Source organism: Erinaceus europaeus, chromosome 2, assembly GCF_950295315.1.
Source record: "Erinaceus europaeus chromosome 2, mEriEur2.1, whole genome shotgun sequence".
NCBI classification, from domain to species: Eukaryota; Metazoa; Chordata; class Mammalia; order Eulipotyphla; family Erinaceidae; genus Erinaceus; species Erinaceus europaeus.
Window position 1 is genome coordinate 66,028,482 of NC_080163.1, and position 23,449 is coordinate 66,051,930.

General features: G+C 41.9%; 1 protein-coding gene across 2 annotated transcripts in view; it reads right to left on the minus strand.

The window, feature by feature from the left end:
* Window positions 1–23,398, minus strand: part of BAG4 (BAG cochaperone 4) — a 35,051-nt gene extending 11,653 nt beyond the window's left edge. Inside the window, exons 1-2 of one of the 2 annotated variants that reach the window (XM_007516703.3) lie at window positions 23,070–23,395; window positions 2,447–2,554 (exon numbers count right to left, since the gene is read on the minus strand). In XM_007516703.3, the coding sequence (XP_007516765.2) occupies window positions 2,447–2,554; window positions 23,070–23,327 (366 nt within the window). In that variant the 5' untranslated portion in view covers window positions 23,328–23,395. Of the gene's footprint in view, window positions 1–2,446; window positions 2,555–23,069 lie in introns of both variants that reach the window. The other variant, XM_060182526.1, reaches the window with a different exon arrangement.
* Window positions 23,399–23,449: the final 51 nt, after the last annotated feature.

Consider the following 23,449-nt stretch of genomic DNA (forward strand, 5'->3'; position numbering starts at 1 on the left):
GATAACACTGGAGGGGGGGAAAAAGGATTTTGGTCCAGAGGGATAAAAAAATAGGGAAGTTGCCAATGGAGGGAATGGGACATGGAACTCTGGTGGTAGGAACTATGTGGATTGTACCCCTATTACCTTACAATCTTATTAGTCATTATAAAATCACTAATAAAAATAAATAATAATAAAAGAATTGTGGTCCATACTCCCAGAGGGATAAAGAATAGGGAAGTTTCGAGGGTCAGGTGATAGCGCAGCAGGTTAAGCACACGTGGTGCAAAGAACAAGGACCGGCACAAGGATCCTGTTTTGAGCCCGCGGTTCTCCACCTGCAGGGGAGTCGCTTCACAAGCGGTGATGCAAGTCTGCAGTTGTCTATCTTTCTCTTCCCGTCTTCCCCATCTCTCTCCGTTTCTCTCTGTCCTATCCAACAATGACATCAACAACAATAACTACAACAATAAAAATAAAACAAGAGCAACAAAAAGGAATAAATAAATATTTTAAAAAAGAAAAGAATAGGGAAGTGTGGTCCAGGAGGTGAGCCAGTGGCAAAGGTTTGGACTCTCAAGCATGAGGTCCTGAGTTTGATCCCCGGCAGCACATGTGCCAGAGTGATGTCTGGTTCTTTCTTTCTCCTCCTATCTTTCTCATAAATAAATAAAATCTTTAAAAAAAAAAAGATGTCAAACCCTATTTTATATCATGTACAAAAACTAACTAAAATATATGAAACACCTAAGTACAAGAGCTAAAACTAGTGATTAGGAAGGATGTTCAGGAGGTAGGGCAAAATACTTGCATGTGTGAAGTTCCAAGTTCGATCCCTGGTATCCAAGTAAACTGGAGAGTGCTCTGGCTCCTCAGCCTGTCTCCCATGAAATAAGCAGATTAGAAAAAAAAAAAATTTTATATTTATTTATTTTCCCTTTTGTTGCCCTTATTGTTTTTTATTGTTCTTGTAGTTATTGTTGTTGTTGTTATTGATGTCATTTTTAGATAGGACAGAGAGAAATGGAGAGAGGAGGGGAAGACAGAGAGGGGAGAGAAAAATAGACACCTGCAGACCTGCTTCACCGCCTGTGAAGTGACTCCCCTGCAGGTGGAGAGCCAGGGTTCGAACCGGGATCCTTATGCCGGTCCTTGCGCTTTGCGTCACATGCGCTTAACCCACTGTGCTACCGCCCATCTCCTCCAGATTTTTTTTTTTCAATGTATTGGATAGAGACAGAGATATCAAAAGGAAAAGGGGAGCTAGAGAGGGAAAGAAAATGAGAAACATCTGCAGCCCTGCTTCACTGCTCAAGAAGCTTCCCCCCTGCTGGTAGGATTCGGGGGGCAGGAACTGTGGGTTTGTCATGCATCACCAAACCCCAATGATAATAACCCTGTAGCAGTAAAAATTAAAAAATTATGATACAGCAGACAGGGAAATGTTTCAGCTGGTAGAGCATCAGTTCCTGGGTAGATAATGTGTCTGTCAGTGCCTCATGTAACAGAGTGGTGCTTTGGCCTATCTTTCTTTCCTTTTTTCTTTTTTTTTTAATAGGATAGAGAGAAACTGAGAAGAGGGGAGGGGGCCAAGCAGTAGTGCACTTGGTTAAATACTCACATTATAGTGTACAACCCTGGTCCTTGTGCACTTAACTGAGTATGTCACTGGCCACTGCCCAATCCCCTTTATCTCTTTCTGTCTCTTGTGAATCTCTCTTTGATGTGTAATAAAATAAAGCTATAGGGAAAAAATGATACAAATGTGGCAAGTAAAACTTGGCAGATGATGAGTAAAAGGCTGAACTTTTAAAAAAACTTTTCAATATGCTTGAAATATTTAAAATTGTACATTTGGCTTAAGTTAAATTAGGTGATGGGACATCTGGTTGAGTGCACATTATAATGTATAAGGACTCGGTTTCAAGCCCCGGGGCCCCACATTCAGGGGGAAGGCTTTGCAAGTAGTAAAGCAGTGCTGCAGGTGTTTGTCTCTCCCCTCTCTACCACACCCCTCTTCCCTCTCAATTTCTGGTTGTTTCTATCCAACAGATAAAGATAATTTTAAAAAAAGTTAAATTATAAAAAAAAATAAATAAGCCAACTTTACATCTGTTGGTTCTAGGTCCTAAAATCAATTTGCTGTCTCAATCTACCTTTTCTAAATAGCATTACTCTAGACAGTCCCAGCATCTAGATGATTTAAACTAAATCTGCTAAGTAACAAAAACTCATACATTGGGACCAGGTGGTGGCGCACCTAGTTGAATGCACTTGTTACAATGCACAAAGACCCAGGTTCGAGCCCCTGGTCCCCACCTGCTGGGGGAAAGCTTTGTGAGTGGTGAAGCAGAGCTGCAGGTGTCTTTGTCCCTAAATCCCCCTTCCCACTTGATATCTGGCTGTCTCTACCCAATGAGTAAATAAAGATAAAAAAAAAAAACTCATACATTGTTAGTCATACCTGGCCTTGCATCTCCAATCTTCCAAGATAGGTACTTGAGTATGGAGCTCTTGATCTGGCAGCAGTATTCCAATAGCTAGAACTGTAGTTAGAATATGATGGCCGGTCCTATGGAAAAAAGGAAAATTAAATTTTCCTTTTAATAATATCTTCACATCATTATTGAAAGTTTTTGGGTGGGGGAAAAATGTTTTTGTGTGTGTGTGACTCAGACTTAAAGCTACTCCCCCTCTTCCTCCCCCGAGAAGTGAATAAAGCATTGGAGCTTTATAATACAGAGGAAGGTACAAGTATCAAAATAAAATAATAAAGCACTAGAAATTCACTATAAAAATCACTCTTTGTTAAATTAATATAGATGAATTATATGGTAGACTAGATGCCTTCAAAGCAAATACTATCTAGTAACAAGCCTGTTCTTAAACATTATGCCAATACTACCCTATCAAATGATAAAAGAATTCCATTATGTCAAAATGAGCAAAACCAGAGATTACTTCTCTTTAGTCACCAATCCCAGCACTACTAACTTAATTAGTTCAACATAATTAAAGTTTTTTGTTAGTTATGAAGAGTAGTATTTACCTGTATTAACAACTTTGAAACTTGAAAAATATTACTAAACTTGGCTTCAAGTAGATGCATCTTCAATACTTAATTTTTCTCTCTCTCTCTTTTTTTTTTTTTTTTTGCAATTCGAGTTTCCCACAATTCCAGTGACAGGAAGAAAATCTAGTTATAGGGAGTCGGGCTGTAGCACAGCAGGTTAAGCGCAGGTGGCGCAAAGCACAAGGACCGGCATAAGGATCCCGGTTCGAGCCCCGGCTCCCCACCTGCAGGGGAGTTGCTTCACAGACGGTGAAGCAGGTCTGCAGGTGTCTATCTTTCTCTCCTCCTCTCTGTCTTCCCCTCCTCTCTCCATTTCTCTCTGTCCTATCCAACAATGACAACAACAATAATAACTACAACAATAAAACAACAAGGGCAACAAAGGGAATAAATATTTAAAAAAAAATTTTTTTTTAAATCTAATTATAACATTTATCTCTACATGTCATTGCAACACAAGAAGTTAATGCAGAGATTTATTGCAATAGGTCACTGAACCTAATAAGACTTGATCAATTAAAATTTTTCACCTATGTTTAATATAAGTAAATATTAAACAATAATTATAAATAATATATGTTATCCTGTAAGGTTGGTTATTTTGCTTTCTTATTTTATAGGTTAAGAAAAAAAATAGTCCTTTTAAAAATATTTGCTTATTTATGAGAGAGAACCAGAACATCACTCTGGTATATGCAATGCCTGAAATGAAACTCACAACTTTGTGCTTGAGGCTCCAATGCTTTATTCACTTCTAGGGGAGAAAAAATAAGTCTTAAGTCTAGGTCACACATACAAAAAAAGTTTTAAACTGGGCGGGCTAGACAGCATAATGGTTATGCAAAGAGACTCTTATGCCTGAGACTCCCAAGGCCCAGGTTCAATTCCTCTGTGCCACCATAAACCACAGCTGAGCAGTGCTCTCCTTAAAAAAAAAAAAAAAGAAGTTTAAAGGTGAGAGATCTTTGTGTTTGTGTTTTTTTAAATATTTATTTATTCATTTATTCCCTTTTGTTGCCCTTGTTATTTTATTGTTGTAGTTATTATTGTTGTCGTTGTTGGATAGGACAGAGAAATGGAGAGAGGAGGGGAAGACAGAGAGGAGGAGAGAAAGATAGACACATGCAGACCTGCTTCACCGCCTGTGAAGCGACTCCCCTGCAGGTGGGGAGCCGGGGTTCGAACCGGGATCCTTATGCCGGTCCTTGTGCTTTGTGCCAGTGTTTGTGTTTTTAACCCAAACTTAGATTTCACAAATAAGTCCAATGGCAGTTATAATTACTGAGAACTCAGTTATCATCATTGCAGTTATTTATCAGTTTCATAACACTTTATTTTCAAAGCATGTACTTATTCAATGACATTACACAAGCTGAGAAAGTAATATCTCTTGTTTTGCTAAAACAAATATGATGAAAAAAATATTGGCGGCAAACATCAGGTATTAACTATCAAATTTCTCATCAGGCAAACTCCCTAGATAAATGCCCTCCATTTCATCCCTAACTTCAGGGGTGACTATTTAACTAACTGAATTCTCTCCATGAAGAGTTTGAAAATTGAGGGGCCAGGTGGTGGCATACCTACTTAATTAATCCCACGTTACAATATGCAAGGGCCCAGGTTCAAGCCCCTGGACTCCCCACCTGCAGGAGGAATGCTTCTAATTCCCCCAACTTTTGACCGTCTCTATCCTATAAAGATAATAAAATAATTAAAGTTTGAAAACTGAGTAAAAAGATGAAAAAAGCAGGGAAGTTAAAGATATATATATATGTGTGTGTGTGTGTGTGTGTGTGTGTGTGTGTGTGTGTGTGTGTGTGTTTTTAAGAAATAACTGGTGGAGAACTTGACTTGCATGTCTAAGGTTCAACATCTGATCCCCAGTACCATATGTACCAGCGTGGTACTCTGGCTTCTCTCTCTCTCAGATGAAATGAATAAAACAAATATGTTTAAAAGAGTTGCTATTGACTCACCCTAGCAGTTGTCAACTAATGCCTAATCCCAGTATTACATTGGTTTCCTAGTTTCTGAGGTCTCCTACTTTTTCTACATCTGTACCTTCTCATGCCCACGTTCTATCTAGTCTCTCATTAACTACAGAATAAATAACTTTTTTTTCCTCGAATGTGCACAATTCCACTGCTCTTAACAGACTTTTTTTTTTTTCATAGAGTAAGAGAAAGAGGAAAGACACCATAACACTCACTGCTCCACTCCTCATGAAACTTCTAATCATGCCTTGGCATTCCTAATAACCAGCCATCATCCAGGAGACCATGTAGTTACCTCATTAGAACAAAGGACATTTCTACTACCCCCAAGAAATCCCAAGGAAACTTAGGCCTGCCTGAGGTATAAAGGCCCAGACCAAATATTATAACAAAAGAGGCTCTTAGTACACTTAGGAATTTACAAAGGGTTCAGAAGCTCGGTGCCAAAAGTAGTTGCATCTCTTCTTTTTTAAAAGACTTTATTTACTTGAGAGAAAGAGACAGAAAGAGAGTAAGACATCACTCTGGTACATGTGCTGCTGGAGCTTGAACTTGGGACCTCATGTTTGAGAGTGCAGTGCTTTATCTACTGTGATGCCTCTTTTTCTTTTTTTAACCCAGTCTGACAATTTGTCTTTTAAACTATTTAGTCCATTCACATTTTTCTTCATTTATAGCATTCTTAGCAGTAAGTGAACATCTTCATGAAATGAATGTCTCTGTACATACAGTAAATGTAGTTTATATATCACATATAAGCACACACGTGCATGATTGATATACTATACATTTTCTTGATCACAACAAACTGTCACATCTCCCCAAACCCCAGGTGACTTGTTTTCAATAAGACTCAAGGACACAAATTGTGCCACAAATGCTATCAAATATGGATTTTCGAGAAAAAGAAAATTCCCCCACTGCATGTATAATGAATGTTCTGGTTATTTCTTTGTGTGCTCTCATTAATTAATATGTTTTTAAAAAAAACTAGGGGGCCGGATAGTGACCTACTGGGTTAAGTGCATTTCATCATGCTGAAGGACCCAGGTTCAACCCCTCACTTCCCACCTGCAGGTGGGATGCTTCAGGATCAAGAATGGCCAGCAGGTGTCTTTCTTTCTCCCTATCTTCCCCTCCCCTCTCAATCTCTCTGTCCAATTAAATAAAATAGAAAAACAAAAATCCAGGCAGGATAGATAGTATAATGGTTATGCAGATTCTAATGTCTGAGGCTCTAAAGTCCCAGGTTCAGTCCCCTCGCACCACCATAAGCCAGAGCTGAATAGTGCCCTGGTTAAAAAATAATTTAACAATAATAATAATAATAATAATCTGGGAGCTGAGCCATAGCGCAGCGAGTTAAGCGCACGTGGTGCAAAGCGCAAGGACTGGTGTAAAGATCCTGGTTCAAGCACCCAGCTCCCCACCTGCAGGGGAGTCGCTTCACAGGCGGTGAAGCAGGTCTGCAGATGTCTATCTTTCTCTCCCCGTCTTCCCCTCCTCTCTCCATTTCTCTCTGTCCCAGGCAACAACGACAATATCACGAACAACAATAATAATTACAACAATAAAACAAGGGCAACAAAAGGGAAAATATTTTTTAAAAATCTACAAAGAGCGGTGGATTCATAGTGCAGGTACCAATCCCCAGTGACAACCCTGGTGACAGAAGAAAAGAATAAATGCAAAGATATAGCCAATGTACAAAGATGTAACGTTCAAAAATGGAAAACTAAAAATAGTAGTAATAAATGTTTCTGTAGTAAGAAAATCTGTACTCGTGGCCCTTCTATCATAGCATTTATTTGCTGAAATAGTATCTGGTATTAGTGAAAACTGGCTGAAGCTGAACTCTGCTCTGTAAGCCAAGCTGCCAATTTTATCATTCTTGGCACACTTTTGTCTGCAACTAGAGATAAGTGACAAAGGTATTCACACGTGGCAATGATGAAAGTTACAGCTTCTGAGCAAATAGAATGTTGTTACCTAAGTCTACAATATAGGTATCAATTCCTTTCATATTTCTCTTAGAACTAGGTTTGTTAGAAATGGATATCTGTTTAAATTTACAATGTAACTTGCCACCATGACTCCAAAAAATAACCTCTTGTTCAGGAGTTTCTCAACTCTTCCTTAGTTTTTTAAAAACTTTATTTGGGAGCTGGGCGGTAGCGCAGCAGGTTAAGTGCATATAACGCAAAGTTTAAGGGCCGGCGTAAGGATCCCGGTTCAATCCCCTGGCTCCCCACATGCAGGGAGTCGCTTCACAAGCGGTGAAGCAGGTCTGCAGGTGTCTGTCTTTCTCTCCTCTCTCCCATTTCTGTCCTATCCAACAATAACAATAACAACATAACAACAACAAGCACAATGAGGGCAACAAAATGGCCTCCAGGAGCAGTGGATTCGTAGTGCAGGCACTGAGTCCCAGTCTAACCCTGGATGGAAAAAAATATGTATATTTATTTATAGGGAGTCGGGCAGTAGCGCAGCAGGCTAAGCACAGGTGGCACAAAGCGTAAGGATCCCAATTCGAGTCCACGGCTCCCCACCTGCAAGGGGTGAAGCAGGTCTGCAGGTGTCTTTTTCTCCCCCTGTCTTCCCCATCTCTCTCCATTTCTCTCTGTCCTATCCAGCATCAATAACTACAATAAAACAAGGGCAACAAAAGGGAATATAATTTTTTAAAATTTTCATTTATTGGGTAGAGATAGCCAGATATCAAGAAGGAAAGGGGTGATAGGGAGAAAGACACCTGCAGCCCTGCTTCACCCTCATGAAGCTTTCCCTCTGCAGCTGGGGACTGGTGGTTTGAATCCTAGTCCTTGTGCACTATTAAGTGCGCCACCACCTGGCCCCTTTTCCTCAGCTCTTTATCCTCCTCCTTTCCAAGGTATAACTGCCCTTTACTGAACTGAACCTATTGGCTTGCTCTTCTCTCCTTACAAAACACCCAAGCCATCTAATGCTAAATTTCTTCCCTCAATCCTGTCACATTCTCATTTGCCAAAAAAAACTTTTTAAAGTATAGTTTACATTCACTTCTGCATCCAAACCTCCTCCCAGTCAATATTTTAGTATTAAAAACTCCGGGTGGGGGTCTTAGATAGCATTAATAGTCATGCAAAGAGACTTTCCTACACCACAGTAAGCCAGAGCTGAGCAGTGCTCTGATTTAAAAATACATAAAATGAAATCTCCTAGCATGTGACAACACAGGACTTGTAAATGTAAGGGCCCAAATCTAACCTCTGGCACTGCATATGCCAGAATGATGTCTTTCTTCCTCATTTGTCATTTTTTTTTTTTAACTTTCACCACTACAATCTACAATATGCATTTTTGAAGATTTCTGAAAAAGACCACTGAACCTCTTCAGTGTCATGTTCATTCAATCCCTGTGTTTGTGTTTGCAAAGCATGAGCTCTATACTGCATGCTGAACCATCTCCCATCAATATTAGTACCAAACTAAAGGCTTCTTTCCAATTAGAATCTCACTTACCTGCAAAGCCAGAGCCCTTCCTTGTTTGGATTGTGGTGACTTCTGATTCTACTGCATCCTTCGAAGTGTCTTTTCTCATTGTCTTGTATTTGACCATCTTTCTCAGTCACCTTCAAAGATTTTTCTTCAATACTGCCCCTTTTGGTAATTCAGTTATGTTTATATTTAATGATTTTCCAATCTCTCTCTGCATTGCCCACCTTACTCCAGTTCACATTCAGTCTTATTCCCACAGGAAATGCTTAAATGTCACATACTTAAACTTTTGTTAAAAAAACAGAAACAGGAAATCACAAGCTTCTTTGAAAAAAGATCTCATCCAGAGTTTGAACATAGTAACCAGGTGACTACCTAGTTTCTTGCAGAAATGAAATAAAGACAGTCTATAAACCTTTGTCAAAGACTTTGTATTTCGTATTTTTAAAGGTTTCTTTACAGAGTGAGGTAGCTCACCTGATACAGTGCATGTTACCATGTATGAGAACTCAGGCTCAAAGCCCCACACCACATAGGGATGGGGAGCTTCATGGTGTGTGTGTGTGGGGGGGGGGCTTCACCCGGGATGGAGCAATGCTATGCTGTCTCTCCTTCCTGCTCTTTCTTAAAACCAGCAACAAAAACAAAAAAGCCAGAAGAAGTTCTGTGGGTGCTAAGGCTCAAGGATAAACTTGGGAAGGGAGATGAGAATCCTCTATTAACCTATCACTATTTTTTAAAGAAGATTTTATTTACTTATTTACTTATTATTTTCTCTAAACCAGAATATTGTTCATTCCTGGCTTATGGTGGTATGGGGGTTTACAGAAGAGAAGAAACAGTGTATATCAATTGGAAATGAGGGATGCAAGAAAAAAGATATATATATGTATATATATATATGTATGTATATATATATGTGTATATATATATATATATATCTTTAAATAACTTTCAAACCAATGGAAGTTATTTTGAAATCCACCTGAAACATAAAAAGGTAAGCTGCTGGGATCTGAGTTCCATCATGAACTCTAGATTGAATGAATTGACCTCAGACACTATTGGACAGTGAAAGAAGAAGTCCTGAAGGCTTACAACGGTATACATCACGTGAAGGGAGATTTCACTGAGTGCAGCCCCAAACACATCTGTCTCACAGTTTTTATTGACCAAAGCAGGTATTACTACATCAAAGTGAAAGAGGAACATCAAAGTACTTTTTGCAAAGGTACATAAATCAGGGTAGTTAATGCTTGACCCCCAGGGTATTGCTGTATGTGTCACTCCTCACATAGACTCTGGCACCATACAAGATGCTGTCATCTAACCTCATGTCCACTTTGTACATTCCATACTCTGTGAGGGGCACTGGTTTCCCATCAGCGTATACGCTTTAGGCTTGTTGTCTATAGGGGCCTATTGACCCAGGTACGCGTAACTGTAGACATTCACCAGGTGCCCATTCATCAGAGAACAGGAACTGTAGCAAAGGGAACTGTAAGCTATTGCTTGTAGCCAAGCATCCTTTGATTCAAATACACAGCTCTTAATAGTTAAAGAAATGGAACAGCAGAACAACAGCAGGGTAGGCATATATCAGTAAGTAACAGACATCATCAATCACAGCATCTCCAATATTTCCCCCACTTATTTAAAAAATTGGACAATGGTGTTCAGAGTCTTTCTGGGTATAGGTGGCTATGCCAATCTTCTGTATTACTGGTAGGCAATCCTTGGGTGGTGAGCATGGCATATCCGGAGTATTGTAGTACTGCCATCAGGGCTTCTGTTCTTCAGGTTCTTGTGAGGACATTGCACAGGAATCGTAGAACTATCAGGAAAAGCAGAAAGAGTAACAAGCCTGCTCCAAACAATGCCTATATGCAGAAATTGAACCCAAAAAACCCAGCCCTACTTCACCACTTCTAAAGCCTTACCCCCTGCAGGTGGGGATCTAGAGCTTGAACCTGGATCCTTGCACATTTAACCAAGAGTGCCACCAGCTCTTGGCTCCAAAAGTTATATTCTTTGCTTCAGATTTTAGTTTATCCAATTGTACTTCTAATCATTTATTTAAAGCATTTATATCATGGGGGCCTGGTGGTGGTAAACCTAGGTAAGCATACACATCACAGTGCACAAGGACTTGGGTTCAAACCCCCATCCCCTACCTATAGGAGAAAAGCTTCATGGTGACACAGTGCTGCAGGTCTCTACCTACCTACCCTTTTCCTCTTAATTTGTCTCTATCCTAAACTAAAGAATATACACATATATCTTATATGCTATCCAAGGTGGTCATGAAAGACTCCATGAAGGTCATGAAGGTGTCTCTGAATACCTTCCCAAGATTTTGAGTGATTGAAAGGAATTTGGGTAGTATACATAGACTAGTATTCTGTGTCACAGGTTAACTTACTGCACATCCATAAGGCCTGCTAGTGTTCTCCCAGTCAGAAGCCTGCAGCCTTGAGGGCAGTGTTCTCCCAGTTAGAAGGCTGCGGCCTCGGTCGGGGGTCGGGTGGTAGCGCAGCAGGTTAAGTACACACAGCGTGAACCGTAAGGTGCGAAGGATCCCACTTCGAGCCCCCAGCTCCCCACCTGCAGGGGGGTCGCTTCACAGGCTATGAAGCAGGTCTGCAGGTGTCTATCTTTCTCTAGACCTCTCTGTCTTCCCCTCCTCTCTCCATTTCTCTCTGTCCTATCCAACACCAATAATATCAATGACAAGAACCACAAGGATAAAAATCAAGAGCAAAAAAAGGGGGGGGGATTACTTGATCGATTGCAGTCTGAACCAACATTTCAGAGGTAGCATTTGTGGAAATACTTATTCATTTGATGTGCTGTCTGATTAGAGTGGGACAAGGATACTATAGTTGTTACAGTAGTAGCCACCACTATTGTAAAGGCAATTAGGGATGTTATAAGTAAAGAACCTTTTACTTCTATGGATATGTGATAAGGCTGTAGTGATCTGGACCACAGCAGAGATATGTAGCCATTCACAGTTTAGATTGACTGGTAGCCAGCCTCAACCCTCTGCTTAAGAATGAATTCAACTTAAGATATATTAAGACATGTAATATTAGTGTGATACAGGAAGTAAGCCAAATATGCTTTGCTAGACACATGATAGTGAACATTGGACTGTACTATTCCTCTGAACCATGGCAAAGATATAGGGCCAAACAGTGCAGATCATAATTTCTTGAATAGAATCATTCCTGATCCGTGTAATCTTTCCAGTCTGATTACAGCTGAAATCCAGCTTTTCAAGTGTGTTTTTTGGTTGAAAGAGGCCAGATTTGTTGAACCAGAGTAATGGTCAGGCCAGTCCAGGTTTCCATTTAAGGTTTAACCCAGAATAATTGAAGGAAGGAAATAGTTCCAAGAACCATTAGTCCCAAATCATCCACCAAAACTTGAGGTCCTCAATTTTCATTGTCCAGTCATTTTTTAATGTCTGTAAAATATGATTAACAGATGTACATATTTCCCAGGAGAGATTGGGATCTCCATCAAGAAGAACCAGTTTTGTTGCACAAAAGGGAATATTACATTTAGATCTTCTTACTCCTATAATTCTTTTTCCAGTAACAGCTACCATTTTAACAAAAACTTAATATTTAATGGCATGATATAACCCGATTTATCTACTATACCTTGCTACATGTGATTCATATACCACTAATTAATTAATTTTACACAGACTTCTGAATGACTGTCATTAGTTAAACAAGACAGAAGATCTTCAGTCAGGAAATAACAATTTGTTTGTAAAAGATTTCATCCTTGATAGCTCTTGCCAACACAGGAGTGCATGAATTCAGATAGTCTTTCTAGTGTGGGAGCCACTTGCCTCCTATAAAGGAGAAGTCAATGGAAAAGATTAGAGGTTCTGGATCCTCCTATGTAAATTCAACCTGGGGTGGGCATGGTGATGGTGGTGGAGGGCTAGCACATGAGCCCAAGAAACAGTGTCTGCACAGAGAGAGAATAGAAAGGAAAAGAGAGCATGGAGAAAATAAGAGCTTACCCGTTTCTTCTCAGTATTAATAGTTATTTGGGTCATGACTGCAACTATCATGTTCTCTGCTGTGTGTGGTTTGTTGCATTCATCTAGGAGTCTAGCGGCACTTTCAGCCAATCGTTTCACACTTCCCCATGTAATGTGGGGGGATGACATAGTTTGGGGCAATGGACGAGATGAATTTTGTCGACGAGGGCGTTTCTTCAGCACTCGGACTGTATCCCCAGCAGCTGTAGGGACATTTACACTTGTCACCTGTCTCCAGATCATTTTTATTTATTGATATATATATATATACATATATATATGTATTTAAAACTCTAATACATGTGAAGACCAAGTTTAAAATAAGTAAAAGATTTTATATTACCGTAGTTAAAAGAAAACAAGTGAAAAATTTAAAATAGCTTAACTAATTTTAAGTAGTAGCACAATCAAGATCTTTCTATATTTAGTTAAAACTCATATTTGGTATTATATTTTCTTTTTAAAAAATTTATTATCTTTATTTATTGGATGGAGACAGCCAGAAATTGAGAGGAAGGGGAAGAGAGAGGGAGAGAGACACTTGCAGCCCTGCTTCATCACTTGCAGGTGGGGACCAGAGGCTTGAACCAGGGCCCTTGTACCATTGTGACATGTGTGCTCAACCAGTTGTATCACCACCCAGCCTGTGGTATTATATTTTCTGATTAAGAGTTTTTGGAGTTTGGAAGCCTATATGTGCAGTTATTGTAAAGGGGCTTTGGATGTTATTGTCACGTACTATTTTCCTAATGTCTTCAAGTGCATGACAAGGTAAAGGCTCATATTTCTTCTTCTATTTCCCCTCCTCTTTAATGTAAAGAGGGAAGGCATAAAAGCCACCTGAGAAACCTTCCTTTCAACATTCTTCCTCAAAGTATCCCTCAATTGAATCTTAAGTGGGGTCTTTTTAGGTTTAGCACCAACAATAGGAGGGTCTGGAGAAAGATCAGGTAGTGGTAGGGGAAAGTCTAAGTCTTGCATAGCAGAATGTGGTACCACAAGCTAAAAGAGAGGGGGGAGTGGCAAGGGGAGGGAAGGAGAGGAAATTTGGGTGAGTTTTAGAACCCAGAGGAGCATAGTTGGTGCAGGAACTGTTGAGGTAGAAGAGAAGGAGATAGGAGATTTGGTATAGTATATAGGAGGTTGTTAACGCCTGCTATCCTTTTTTTTTTTTTTTTTTTACCAGAGCACTGTTCAGCTCGTTTATGGTGGTGCAAGGGATTGAACCTGGGACTTTGGAATCTCAAACGTGAAAGACTCTTTGCATAACCATTATAGTACCTACCTCCGCCCCCAAAAGCCCACTATTCTTTTGTTAAACCGTTTCTCACTGCAAAGCTGAGAACGAAAGAGCAGATGGGGGTTGAGCTGTAGAGCACCTGATTGAGCACATATGTTACGATGCACAAGGATCCTATTCAAAGCCTCCTTCCCTAAAAGCCCTGTGAGTGGTCAAACAGTGCTGCAAGTGTCTCTCTTTTCCCTTCTATCTCCCTTTTACCTCAATTTGTCTCTATCCAAGAAAATAATAAATGCATTAATTAATTAATTAATTAATAATAACACACATGTAGCAAGTAAGTGGCAAGCTCCAAATCTATGGACAGTCTCTATTAAAAAAAAAAAAAAAAAAAACCTCCCTGTAAGCATACTATACTCACTTATGATATCCCCAACTCACCAGGGACTGTTTGGCCTTCCACAACTTGACATGGGCTTTTGGATGTTTCTTCCAGCAGTGGAGATGATTCCTGTTCCTGTTCCTGTTCCTGTTCCTGTTCATGCTCATGTTCCTGTTCTGTGTGCCAGATGCCAGGATCTGGGTTCTGGTATGAACCCTGGATTGAATGAACTGACCTCAGACACTATTGGATAGTGAAAGAGAAGTCCAGAGGGTCTTACAACGGTATACATCACGTATGGGGAGATTTCACTGAGTGCAGCTCCAAACACACCTGCCTCACAGTTTTTATTGACCAAAGCAGGTATTACTACATCAAAGTGAAAGAGGAACATCAAAGTACTTTTTGCAAAGGTACATAAATCAGGGTAGTTAATGCTTGACCCCCAGGGTATTGCTGTATGTGTCACTCCTCACATAGACTCTGGCACCATACAAGATGCTGTCATCTAACCTCATGTCCACTTTGTACATTCCATACTCTGTGAGGGGCACTGGTTTCCCATCAGCGTATACGCTTTAGGCTTGTTGTCTATAGGGGCCTATTGACCCAGGTATGCATAACTGTAGACATTCACCAGGTGCCCATTCATCAGAGAACAGGAACTGTAGCAAAGGGAACTGTAAGCTATTGCTTGTAGCCAAGCATCCTTTGATTCAAATACACAGATCTTAATAGTTAAAGAAATGGAACAGCAGAACAACAGCAGGGTAGGCATATATCAGTAAGTAACAGACATCATCAATCACAGCATCTCCAACAATAAGGCAAATACAATAAATAAATGTTAGCTATAAAAATCTAGGTGATGGGGTGTGGTCTGGAAGGTGGCACAGTGATAAGGCTTTGGACTCTCAAGCATGAGGTCCTGAGTTTGATTCCCCAGCAGCACATGTGCCAGAGTGATGTCTGGTTCTTTCTCTCTCCTCCTATCTTCTCATGAATTAATAAATAAAATCTTTAAAAAAAAAATCTAGGTGATGGGAATATGAGTGCTCACAGCAAAATTCTTCCAACTTCTCTGAATAAAAAAAAAATCATATAATGCTAGGAAAAAACTGTCTACATTTGCTGGGAATACTGTGAGAACCAGGCTGAGTGTGATGTGTCTTTTCCCACTGAAAATGGGGAACTGGGGAAACGAATCTCCCTGTCAGACTCCCTCTCTTGCTAAGGTTGAGCTGGGGAGAAAGTATGGGTCCCAGTTTTCACTTCCCTGTCTCCAGAAACCCTGCATTTTTCTGCCTCCAGAGGCTCAGCATTCCTTAAAACATTAAGGTAGCTCCCCTGCTTCACCCTGCATGCCTTGATACAATGGCCCACACTCTTTTATTATCTACCTATCAATCTTCTGCTTTGTCTAACAAATGGCTTCAGGTCTCCTCCCTATTTCCCCACCCATTCTGCTCATTTGATATATTCTTTTTTTTAATTAATTTTTTTATTATCTTTATTTATTGGATAGAGACAGTCAGAAATTGTGAGGGTACGGGAGATAGAGAGGGAGAAAGAGAGACACCTGCAGCCCTGCCTCATCACTTGCAAAGCTTTCCTTCTGCAGGTGGGGACTGGGGGCTCGAACCTGGGTCCTTGTGCAACCAGGTGTCTGCTCAACCAGGTGCGCCACCACCCGGTTCCTCATTTGATATATTCTTTTCCTACCCTCTAGACCCTCCCTGCCTGCAGGGTATTATTGATCCTACCAGTTAAACCCCTAGCAACAGTTGCTAAGGAAATTCTACCTTCCCCAGCACCCTTTTACCTTTCTCCACCCCTTTCCTAACCATGTATGGTATTGTCAAGCCACTTCCATTTCTGACTTGGACTTCTGTTTTCCAGCCTCGAGGAGCACGTGCACAAACCAGGAGGCAGACACTGGCCCTTGCGCTTTTGCGTCATGTGTGCTTAACCCGGTGTGCTACTGCCCGACTCTGGGGCGTTCAGATGAATAAAGATTTGTATGGCCTTGCAGCCACGACCTCAGTTCCTGGGTCATCTCTCTCGTGTCACTAGCCCAACATTTGGCACACGAACAGGGACATACCCCCTTGGCTTCACATAAGTGGCGGACATACAAAGGTGCCCCAGCCCCAGGTAAGTAAGTACACAGCTGCTTGGTTCTCCGCAGCTTCGTGTTTACAAAGGCACTGCAGTTCTTTTTCTCCCTCTTCTTATTTTCCTGAGACCTCTCTGTCATGGGCAACCTTCTTTCTTATCAAGAGGATCGCTAAGTCCTCTACTCCTTTTTCGCTAAACAGGTTCCCTGTCTCTGGGACATTTTGCTCTGGGCCACACCTTGGTTTCTCTTGACCATGACTGCAGCTCTCAGGAGATACACAGGGCCCCCTCCCAAAAAGACCGAGGAAGTTCCCCCAAGACTTCCCCGGCTCCCCCTCCTGAGTGGTGACTCTAACTTGGAAAATGGCCCCAGTTCGGCTGGCCTTGGGGCTATGATTCAAGATTTAAAGGAACTTCACCAGGCAGTTAAAGAGGATGGAGAGTTCACGCTCCATGGACCAGATCTATTTTGCAGAGCCTTCTCCAGAACCTTGGCACTCCCCAAGACTGGAGGGATGTGGCTCGCTCTACCCTCCTGGGTCCACTCTTCTTTCAATGGGAAAAGCCTCACCATGCTCAACCTGGCTCTCACAGTATTCCCAGCATATATTCAGACATTGTTCAAATGCCTTTTTACCTCTCCCCTGGACTCTTTTCCATTATAATCATCCTTCAAGATGGTTCCCAACAATTCCTGCCTTCTGAAGTTGCTTTCCACAATGTACCAACATTGGTTTCTATAGCCAACGTATAGTGCATAAGTGATTGTGTGCCACTTCCTGGATCAGACTGTAAGAAACTATGACTTCTATCTCAGCAGACTGTCTTGTCTCAGCATGTTCTCTTGTATGACTTGTTCTGTGGGAATATATAAAATACCTACAGATCTTGCTGAAATTCACAGTCTGATTCACAGGATCTGAGATACAACATTTCTAACAAGCTTCTAGGAGATACAGATGCAGCTTGTTCGGGGATCAGACTACAATATTGCAAGCATAATGAATAAAGTAAAAAGAAAAAAAATAGGGAAAGGTTTTCATTTATTCTTCCTGCCTTATTTAAATGCTACTACACAGTCAGATCTTTGTTGCCAGTTAATGCAACATTAACTCAATATATTCAGCTCTTTTAATGTAATTTTTGTCACCAAGGTTATTACTATGGTTCCATGCCTGCAATGACACCTCTACTGTTACCGGTGGCCACTGTTTTTTCTTTTTCTATGTATATGTATTTTAAATATTTATTTTTCCCTTCTGTTGCCCTTGTTTTTATTGTTGTAGTTATTATTGTTGTTATTGATGTCGTTGTTGAATAGGACAGAGAAATGGAGAGAGAAGGAGAAGACAGAGAGGGGAAGAAAAAGATAGACACCTGCAGACCTGCTTCACCACCTGTTAAGTGATTCCCCTGCAGATAGGGAGATGGGGGCTTGAACCAGGATCCTTGGGCTGGTCCTTGCACTTTGTGCCACTTGCACTTAACCTGCTGTGCTACCGCCCGACTGCCCTTTTTCTCTATTTTTATAGAGGAAAAAAAAACAAAACAGAGAGCTACCTGTAGCAGTGCTCCACTTGTGGAGTTTTCCACCTGCAAGCAGGGATCAGGAAACACAGGTCCTCACTCATGATAAAGTGTGCACTCTACTAGATGAACCAACATCGGGCTCGGCATTATCAGCTCTATGGAACACTGCTTCTCTAACATACAAGCACATATGAACCATTAGGGGATTCTGTGAAATTATAGTGGTAAGTCAGGAGGAAAGGGAGACATTCAGTATTTCTAGCCTCAGACAACACTGAAGCTTCTGGCTCATGGGCCATAGTTAAAATATTGCACACCTATGACAATATGCATACCTTTTTAGTTTTCAGTTACAGCATAAGAAATCACCATCCTGAGATGGAGAGAGCTCATAGGGTAGGGGAAATAGCATAATGGTTATGCAAAGAAATTCTCATGCCTGAGGCTCTGAAGCCTCAGGTTTAATCCCCCCACACCACCATAAACCAGAGTTGAGTGGTGCTCTGGTAAAACAAACAGAAGGGTACCTAAATCCCAGTACACCACATGGGATTACTATAGCTCAGGAGGAAGCTTTGATGCTATGGTGGCTCTCTATCTGGAAAAGTCAGCCCAGAGTGCTAAAGCTCTGGCAATCTCTCTCTCTCTCACTCTCTCTGGCTCTCTCTCTCTCTGGCTTTCTCTCTGGGGCTCTCTCTGGTGCCCGCTCTCTCTCTTTCTCTCTCTCTCTCTCACACACACACACACAGAGGTGGAGAAAGGAGGAGGAGGAGATGGAGGAGAAGAAGAAGAAAAGAAAAAGAGGAAGAAGAAAAAATGAGAGAAATTAGAAGAAAAAAAGAAGAGAAATGAGAGAAAGTAGAGCAGCAATAGAAGAGGCAAAAAAGAAAGAAAATTACCACCCTTTTCAAGCTTCAGAAATCATCAATCTGGGCTGAGAAATAGTTGATCCAGTTGACTGCTAACTTAATTTTGTACAACACAGGAGTGGGTGGGGAAGCTAAGGTTTCTCTCCTTTCTGTGTCTCCCTCTATAAATAATGAAGGAATAAAGAAGAAAAATAAACAAGGAAGAAAGATTTGTGGATGCCAGGAGGTTGTACACAGGTATTACACATGCGCGCAAGGCCCTGAGTTCACTCTCCAGTTTCCCGAGGAAAAGAAAATAAACAAAACCTAGTAGTGTGCATATTATCATGTATGTGGACCTGGGTTCAAGTCCCTGGTCCCCACCTACAGGGACCTAAAGGGGAAGTTTCAAGCAGTGGAGTAGTGCTGCATGTATTTCTCCTCCTCTGTTTCTCTCCCTCTCTCAAAGAAAAAGAAAATCATCAACCTGAAAGATAAACTCATGACTTATAGATGTGACTACATCATCTAGCTTTATCTCCAACTACTCCAGCAGCACCACCCACCCTATAGGTATATACCTATACTAAAAATTCTATCCACAACTTCCTGCAAAAACTTAAACCTTAGCCCCGTTAATTCTAGTAACCTTGCAAGTCCAAGTAGAACTTATCAGTTGAATAAGCCTTACCTTTTCAACTGATCTTTGGTCTATGTTGCCTATTTTTTAAAAAAGATCTTTTTCTTTTCTTTACTGTTATCTTTATTTATTGGGTAGAGACAGCCAGAAATCAAGAGGGAAAGGGGTGAAAGAGAGGGGTAGAGAGAGACACCTACAACACTGCTCCACCACTTGTGAAGCTTTCCCCCTGCAGGTGGGGACGGAGAGGGGGGTGGGCTTGAACCTGGATCATTGCACATTGTAACATGTGCTCAACCAGGTGCACCACCACCCGGCCCCTAGTTTATAGGCTGAGCATTTCATCACTCTACACTAGTATGGGATTGAAGACCTACAGTCTTACTTATTCCAAATTTAGACAAGAAGAATGAAAACTATTCTTCACAATAAATCTCACTACAGCATGCTTTTTTCTTCACACAATATAAAAAATTAAAATACCATTAAAACCTATCCGTTTAAGCAGATGGCTCAGTGACTTTTAGTATATACAAAGTTAAGCAATTATCACTATAGAATTTCAGACTATCTCCAAGGAAAATCCCATATCGGAGTGGGGAAATAGCATACTGGCTATGCAAAGGATTTTCATGCCTCAGGCTTTAAGGTCACAAATTCAATCCCAGCACCACCATAAGCCAGAGCTGAGCATTCCTCTGGTTAAAATAAATATATCAATCAATCAATAATTTAGGGTAAGGGCTTAGAATAATGGTTATGCAAAAAGGTTTTCATAAACCAGAGCTGAGCAGTGGTCTTGAAAAAACAAACAAACAAACAAAAAACAGGGGGAGTCAGGCGGTAGCGTAGCGGTTAAGCACCCGCAAGGACCAGCCTAAGGATCCCAGTTCAAGCCCCTGGCTCCCCACCTCCAGGGGAGTCGCTTCACAGGCGGTGAAGCAGGTCTGCAGGTGTCTCTCTTTCTCTCCCCCTCTCTGTCTTCCCCTCCTCTCTCCATTTCTGTCCTATCCAACATCAACAACAGCAATTGAAACAAGGGCAACCTAAGGGACAATAAATAAAATATAATTTAAAAAATTTAAAACAAAAAAACAGGGAGTTGGGCGGTAGTGCAGCAGGTTAAGCGCAGGTGGTGCAAAGCACAAGAACTCATGTAAGGATCCCATTAAGGCCCCTGACTCCCCACCTACAGGAGGGTCACTTCACAGGTGGTAAAGCAGGTCTGCAGGTGTTGTCTTTCTCTCCTCATCTCTGTCTTCCCCTCCTCTCTCCATTTCTGTCTTATCCAACGACACCAATAACAACAATAACTACAACAATAATAAAAAGGACAACAAAAGGGAATAAATGAATTAAAAAAACAAACAAACCCCCCCCCAAAACCTCAGAAATCCCATATCCTTTATTCCTAAAGTCCTGAGTCCCTAACTCCCTAACAATGACTCATCTGTGTCTAAAGACTTGCCTATTCTGGACATTGCCAGTAGTAAATGGATTCATGCAGTGAGTGGGTGGTGTCTAGGACTAGCTTTATTCATATAACATATTTTCAAGGTTCATCCATGGTGTAGAACACATCCTTTCATCCTTTCTATGGATAAATATTCACTGTATGAAAATATTCTGTTTTCAACAGTTGATGGACATTTGGATTATATCTACTTTTTGAATTTATAAATAGCACTGGTATGAACATATGTACATTTTTTTTGTTGTTATTGTTATTGTTTTTGCCTCCAGGGTTATTGCTGGGGCTTATTGCCTGCAATGGGATGCACTGGATCGACCTTCTCGTGGTGCATCCCGTGAGTACCCATTCATTGGGGAAACTGACGATCCTTCCTAGCCGACTGAATCCACATGGATCCCAGTCACTTTCAAAGCCAGCAACAAGCAGCTCCTGACAGCTTTCAACCTGACCTGTTGACTGGCTACGGAAGAAGGGCAAATGCTAGAAGAATTGCCTGCAATACAAATCCACTGCTCCTGGAGGCCGTTTTTCCCTTTTTGTTGCCCTTGTCATTATTATTGTTGTCACTGATGCTGTTATTGTTGGATAGGAGAGAGAGAAATGGGGGGTGGGGGGAGAAAGACACCTGCAGACCTGCATCACCACCTGTTAAGATACCCCCCCCCCCCCGCAGGTGGGGAGCTGGGACTGGAACCTGGATCCTGATGTGTGCTGCTGCCCAGCCCCCATGTACAAGTTTTTATGTGGATGTATGTTTTCAAATCTCTCAGATATTTATCTAGGAATGGACTTGTTGAGTAGTATGCTAACCCTGCACTTAATGTTTTGAGGAAATGCCTATTTTCTAAAGTACTAAGCCATTTTACATTCTCTCTTTTTTTAGAATATGTATTTATTTATTCTCTTTTGTTGCCCTTGTTTTATTGTTGTTGTTATTGATGTCGTCGTCGTTGGATAGGACAGAGAGAAATGGGGAGAAGAGGGGAAGACAGAGAGGGGGCGATAAAGACACCTGCAGACCTGCTTCACCGCCTGTGATGCGACTCCCCTGCAGGTGGGGAACCAGGGGGCTCGAACCGGGATCCTTTCACTGGTCCTTGAGCTCCGCGCCAGCTGCACTTAGCCCGCTGCGCTACCGCCCGCCTCCCCCATTTTACAGCCTTACCAGCAATGTACGGCAATTTGCACAACGACTTTATCAACCATTATTAGAGATGTTATCACTCCTGAACAAAAACAGAAGTCTACTCCCATCACATAATCGTAAGTCTCTATTAAGGACACTGAGTTAAAAAGAAAAATGCGGCATTAACAAAACAGTAAGCATCATTCTGGCAAGAATAACAATGCCCTAAATCCTGCGGCTTAAGCAAAGGGCTGGCTGGTATGCATGAGGTCACAGGTTCCATCCCTGGCACCACATAAGCCAGAGTTGAGCAGTGCTCTGTTTTCACCCTCATTAAAATACAAATCCTGAGTTATATCTCTAAGTCCCAGTGTATTCAACAACAGTGTACTTTGCTTCAGAGTCAACGGTTCTTCAATACTGTATGTTGTGATGATATTTCTGTTGCAAACTCCATGAAAATTAAAGAGGAAAAAAAAAAATCCAGGCAAAGGCACTTCTCAAGATGGATCACTCGTGACTCGATTTCGTAAAACAAAACCAAAAAAAAAAAAAAAAACATTAGGGGGAAAGGGTTAAATGGCCAGATCCCTCCTCCCCTTTCCTCCATGTTCCTTTGTCGGGGGAGGGAGGCTGAGTGACGGCGGGGGCTGCAACCATCTCCCTCCCCCGGGCCTGACGAGCCACGCAGGAGAAATCTGTCAGCTCGGCAGCAGAGCCGGGTCACGCTAGCGCATCACCACCATTCGTCCCCAGGACAGTGATTTCCGCAGCCTGTTACTTTAGCAACTCCTCACAAGATCTTTCGTGTGTGTGTGTGTGTGTGTGTGTGTGTGTGTGTTTCCTTTTTTCCAGTCCAGTGCAACGGACCTTTATTGCAGAATAATAAGAAAGGGGTGGAGCAAAGAGAACACAGGCCTATCCTTCCCCTCCCCCTCCCCCCCAATCCAGGCTTGTCACTCAAGACCTGCTCAGCGCCTCAGGAAAACAGACAAGGAAAACCGATCCAATGACAACTCTGGAGGGAGAAGGATTTCCAGGGGTTCTTCAACAACCTCCGCCACGCACGACTCCCCTCAGCTCCACTCCCTCAGGAGCTGAAGGTGCAAAGCTCACCTGGTGGCTTCCTCCGGGCCTCTCCAGCTGGACTCGATAGTATCCATCGCTGACGCCTCCGCCTTCCCCGGACCAGGTGGTCTCACCCGGGCCGCCCCCGCGCGCACGCCAGGAAACGGGAGTCTGGGGAGGTTCAGGGCGAGGAGAATACAAGGGCGGCGGTGTGTGGTCCGGCACATCCCCACCCCCAGCCCCATAGTAGCGGCCATAGGACTGGCCGTCACTGAAACCGTAGCCAGAGCGCCTCAAGGCCGACATCGGAACCCTCAGGCCCAGACAACCGGCCTCAGCTTCGCGCCCCCCACAGCCGGTCCCACTACGCAGGCGCCCGCCGAGGACTCTGTGTGGCCACTGCGCAGGCGCCCACCGAGGAGCCTGAA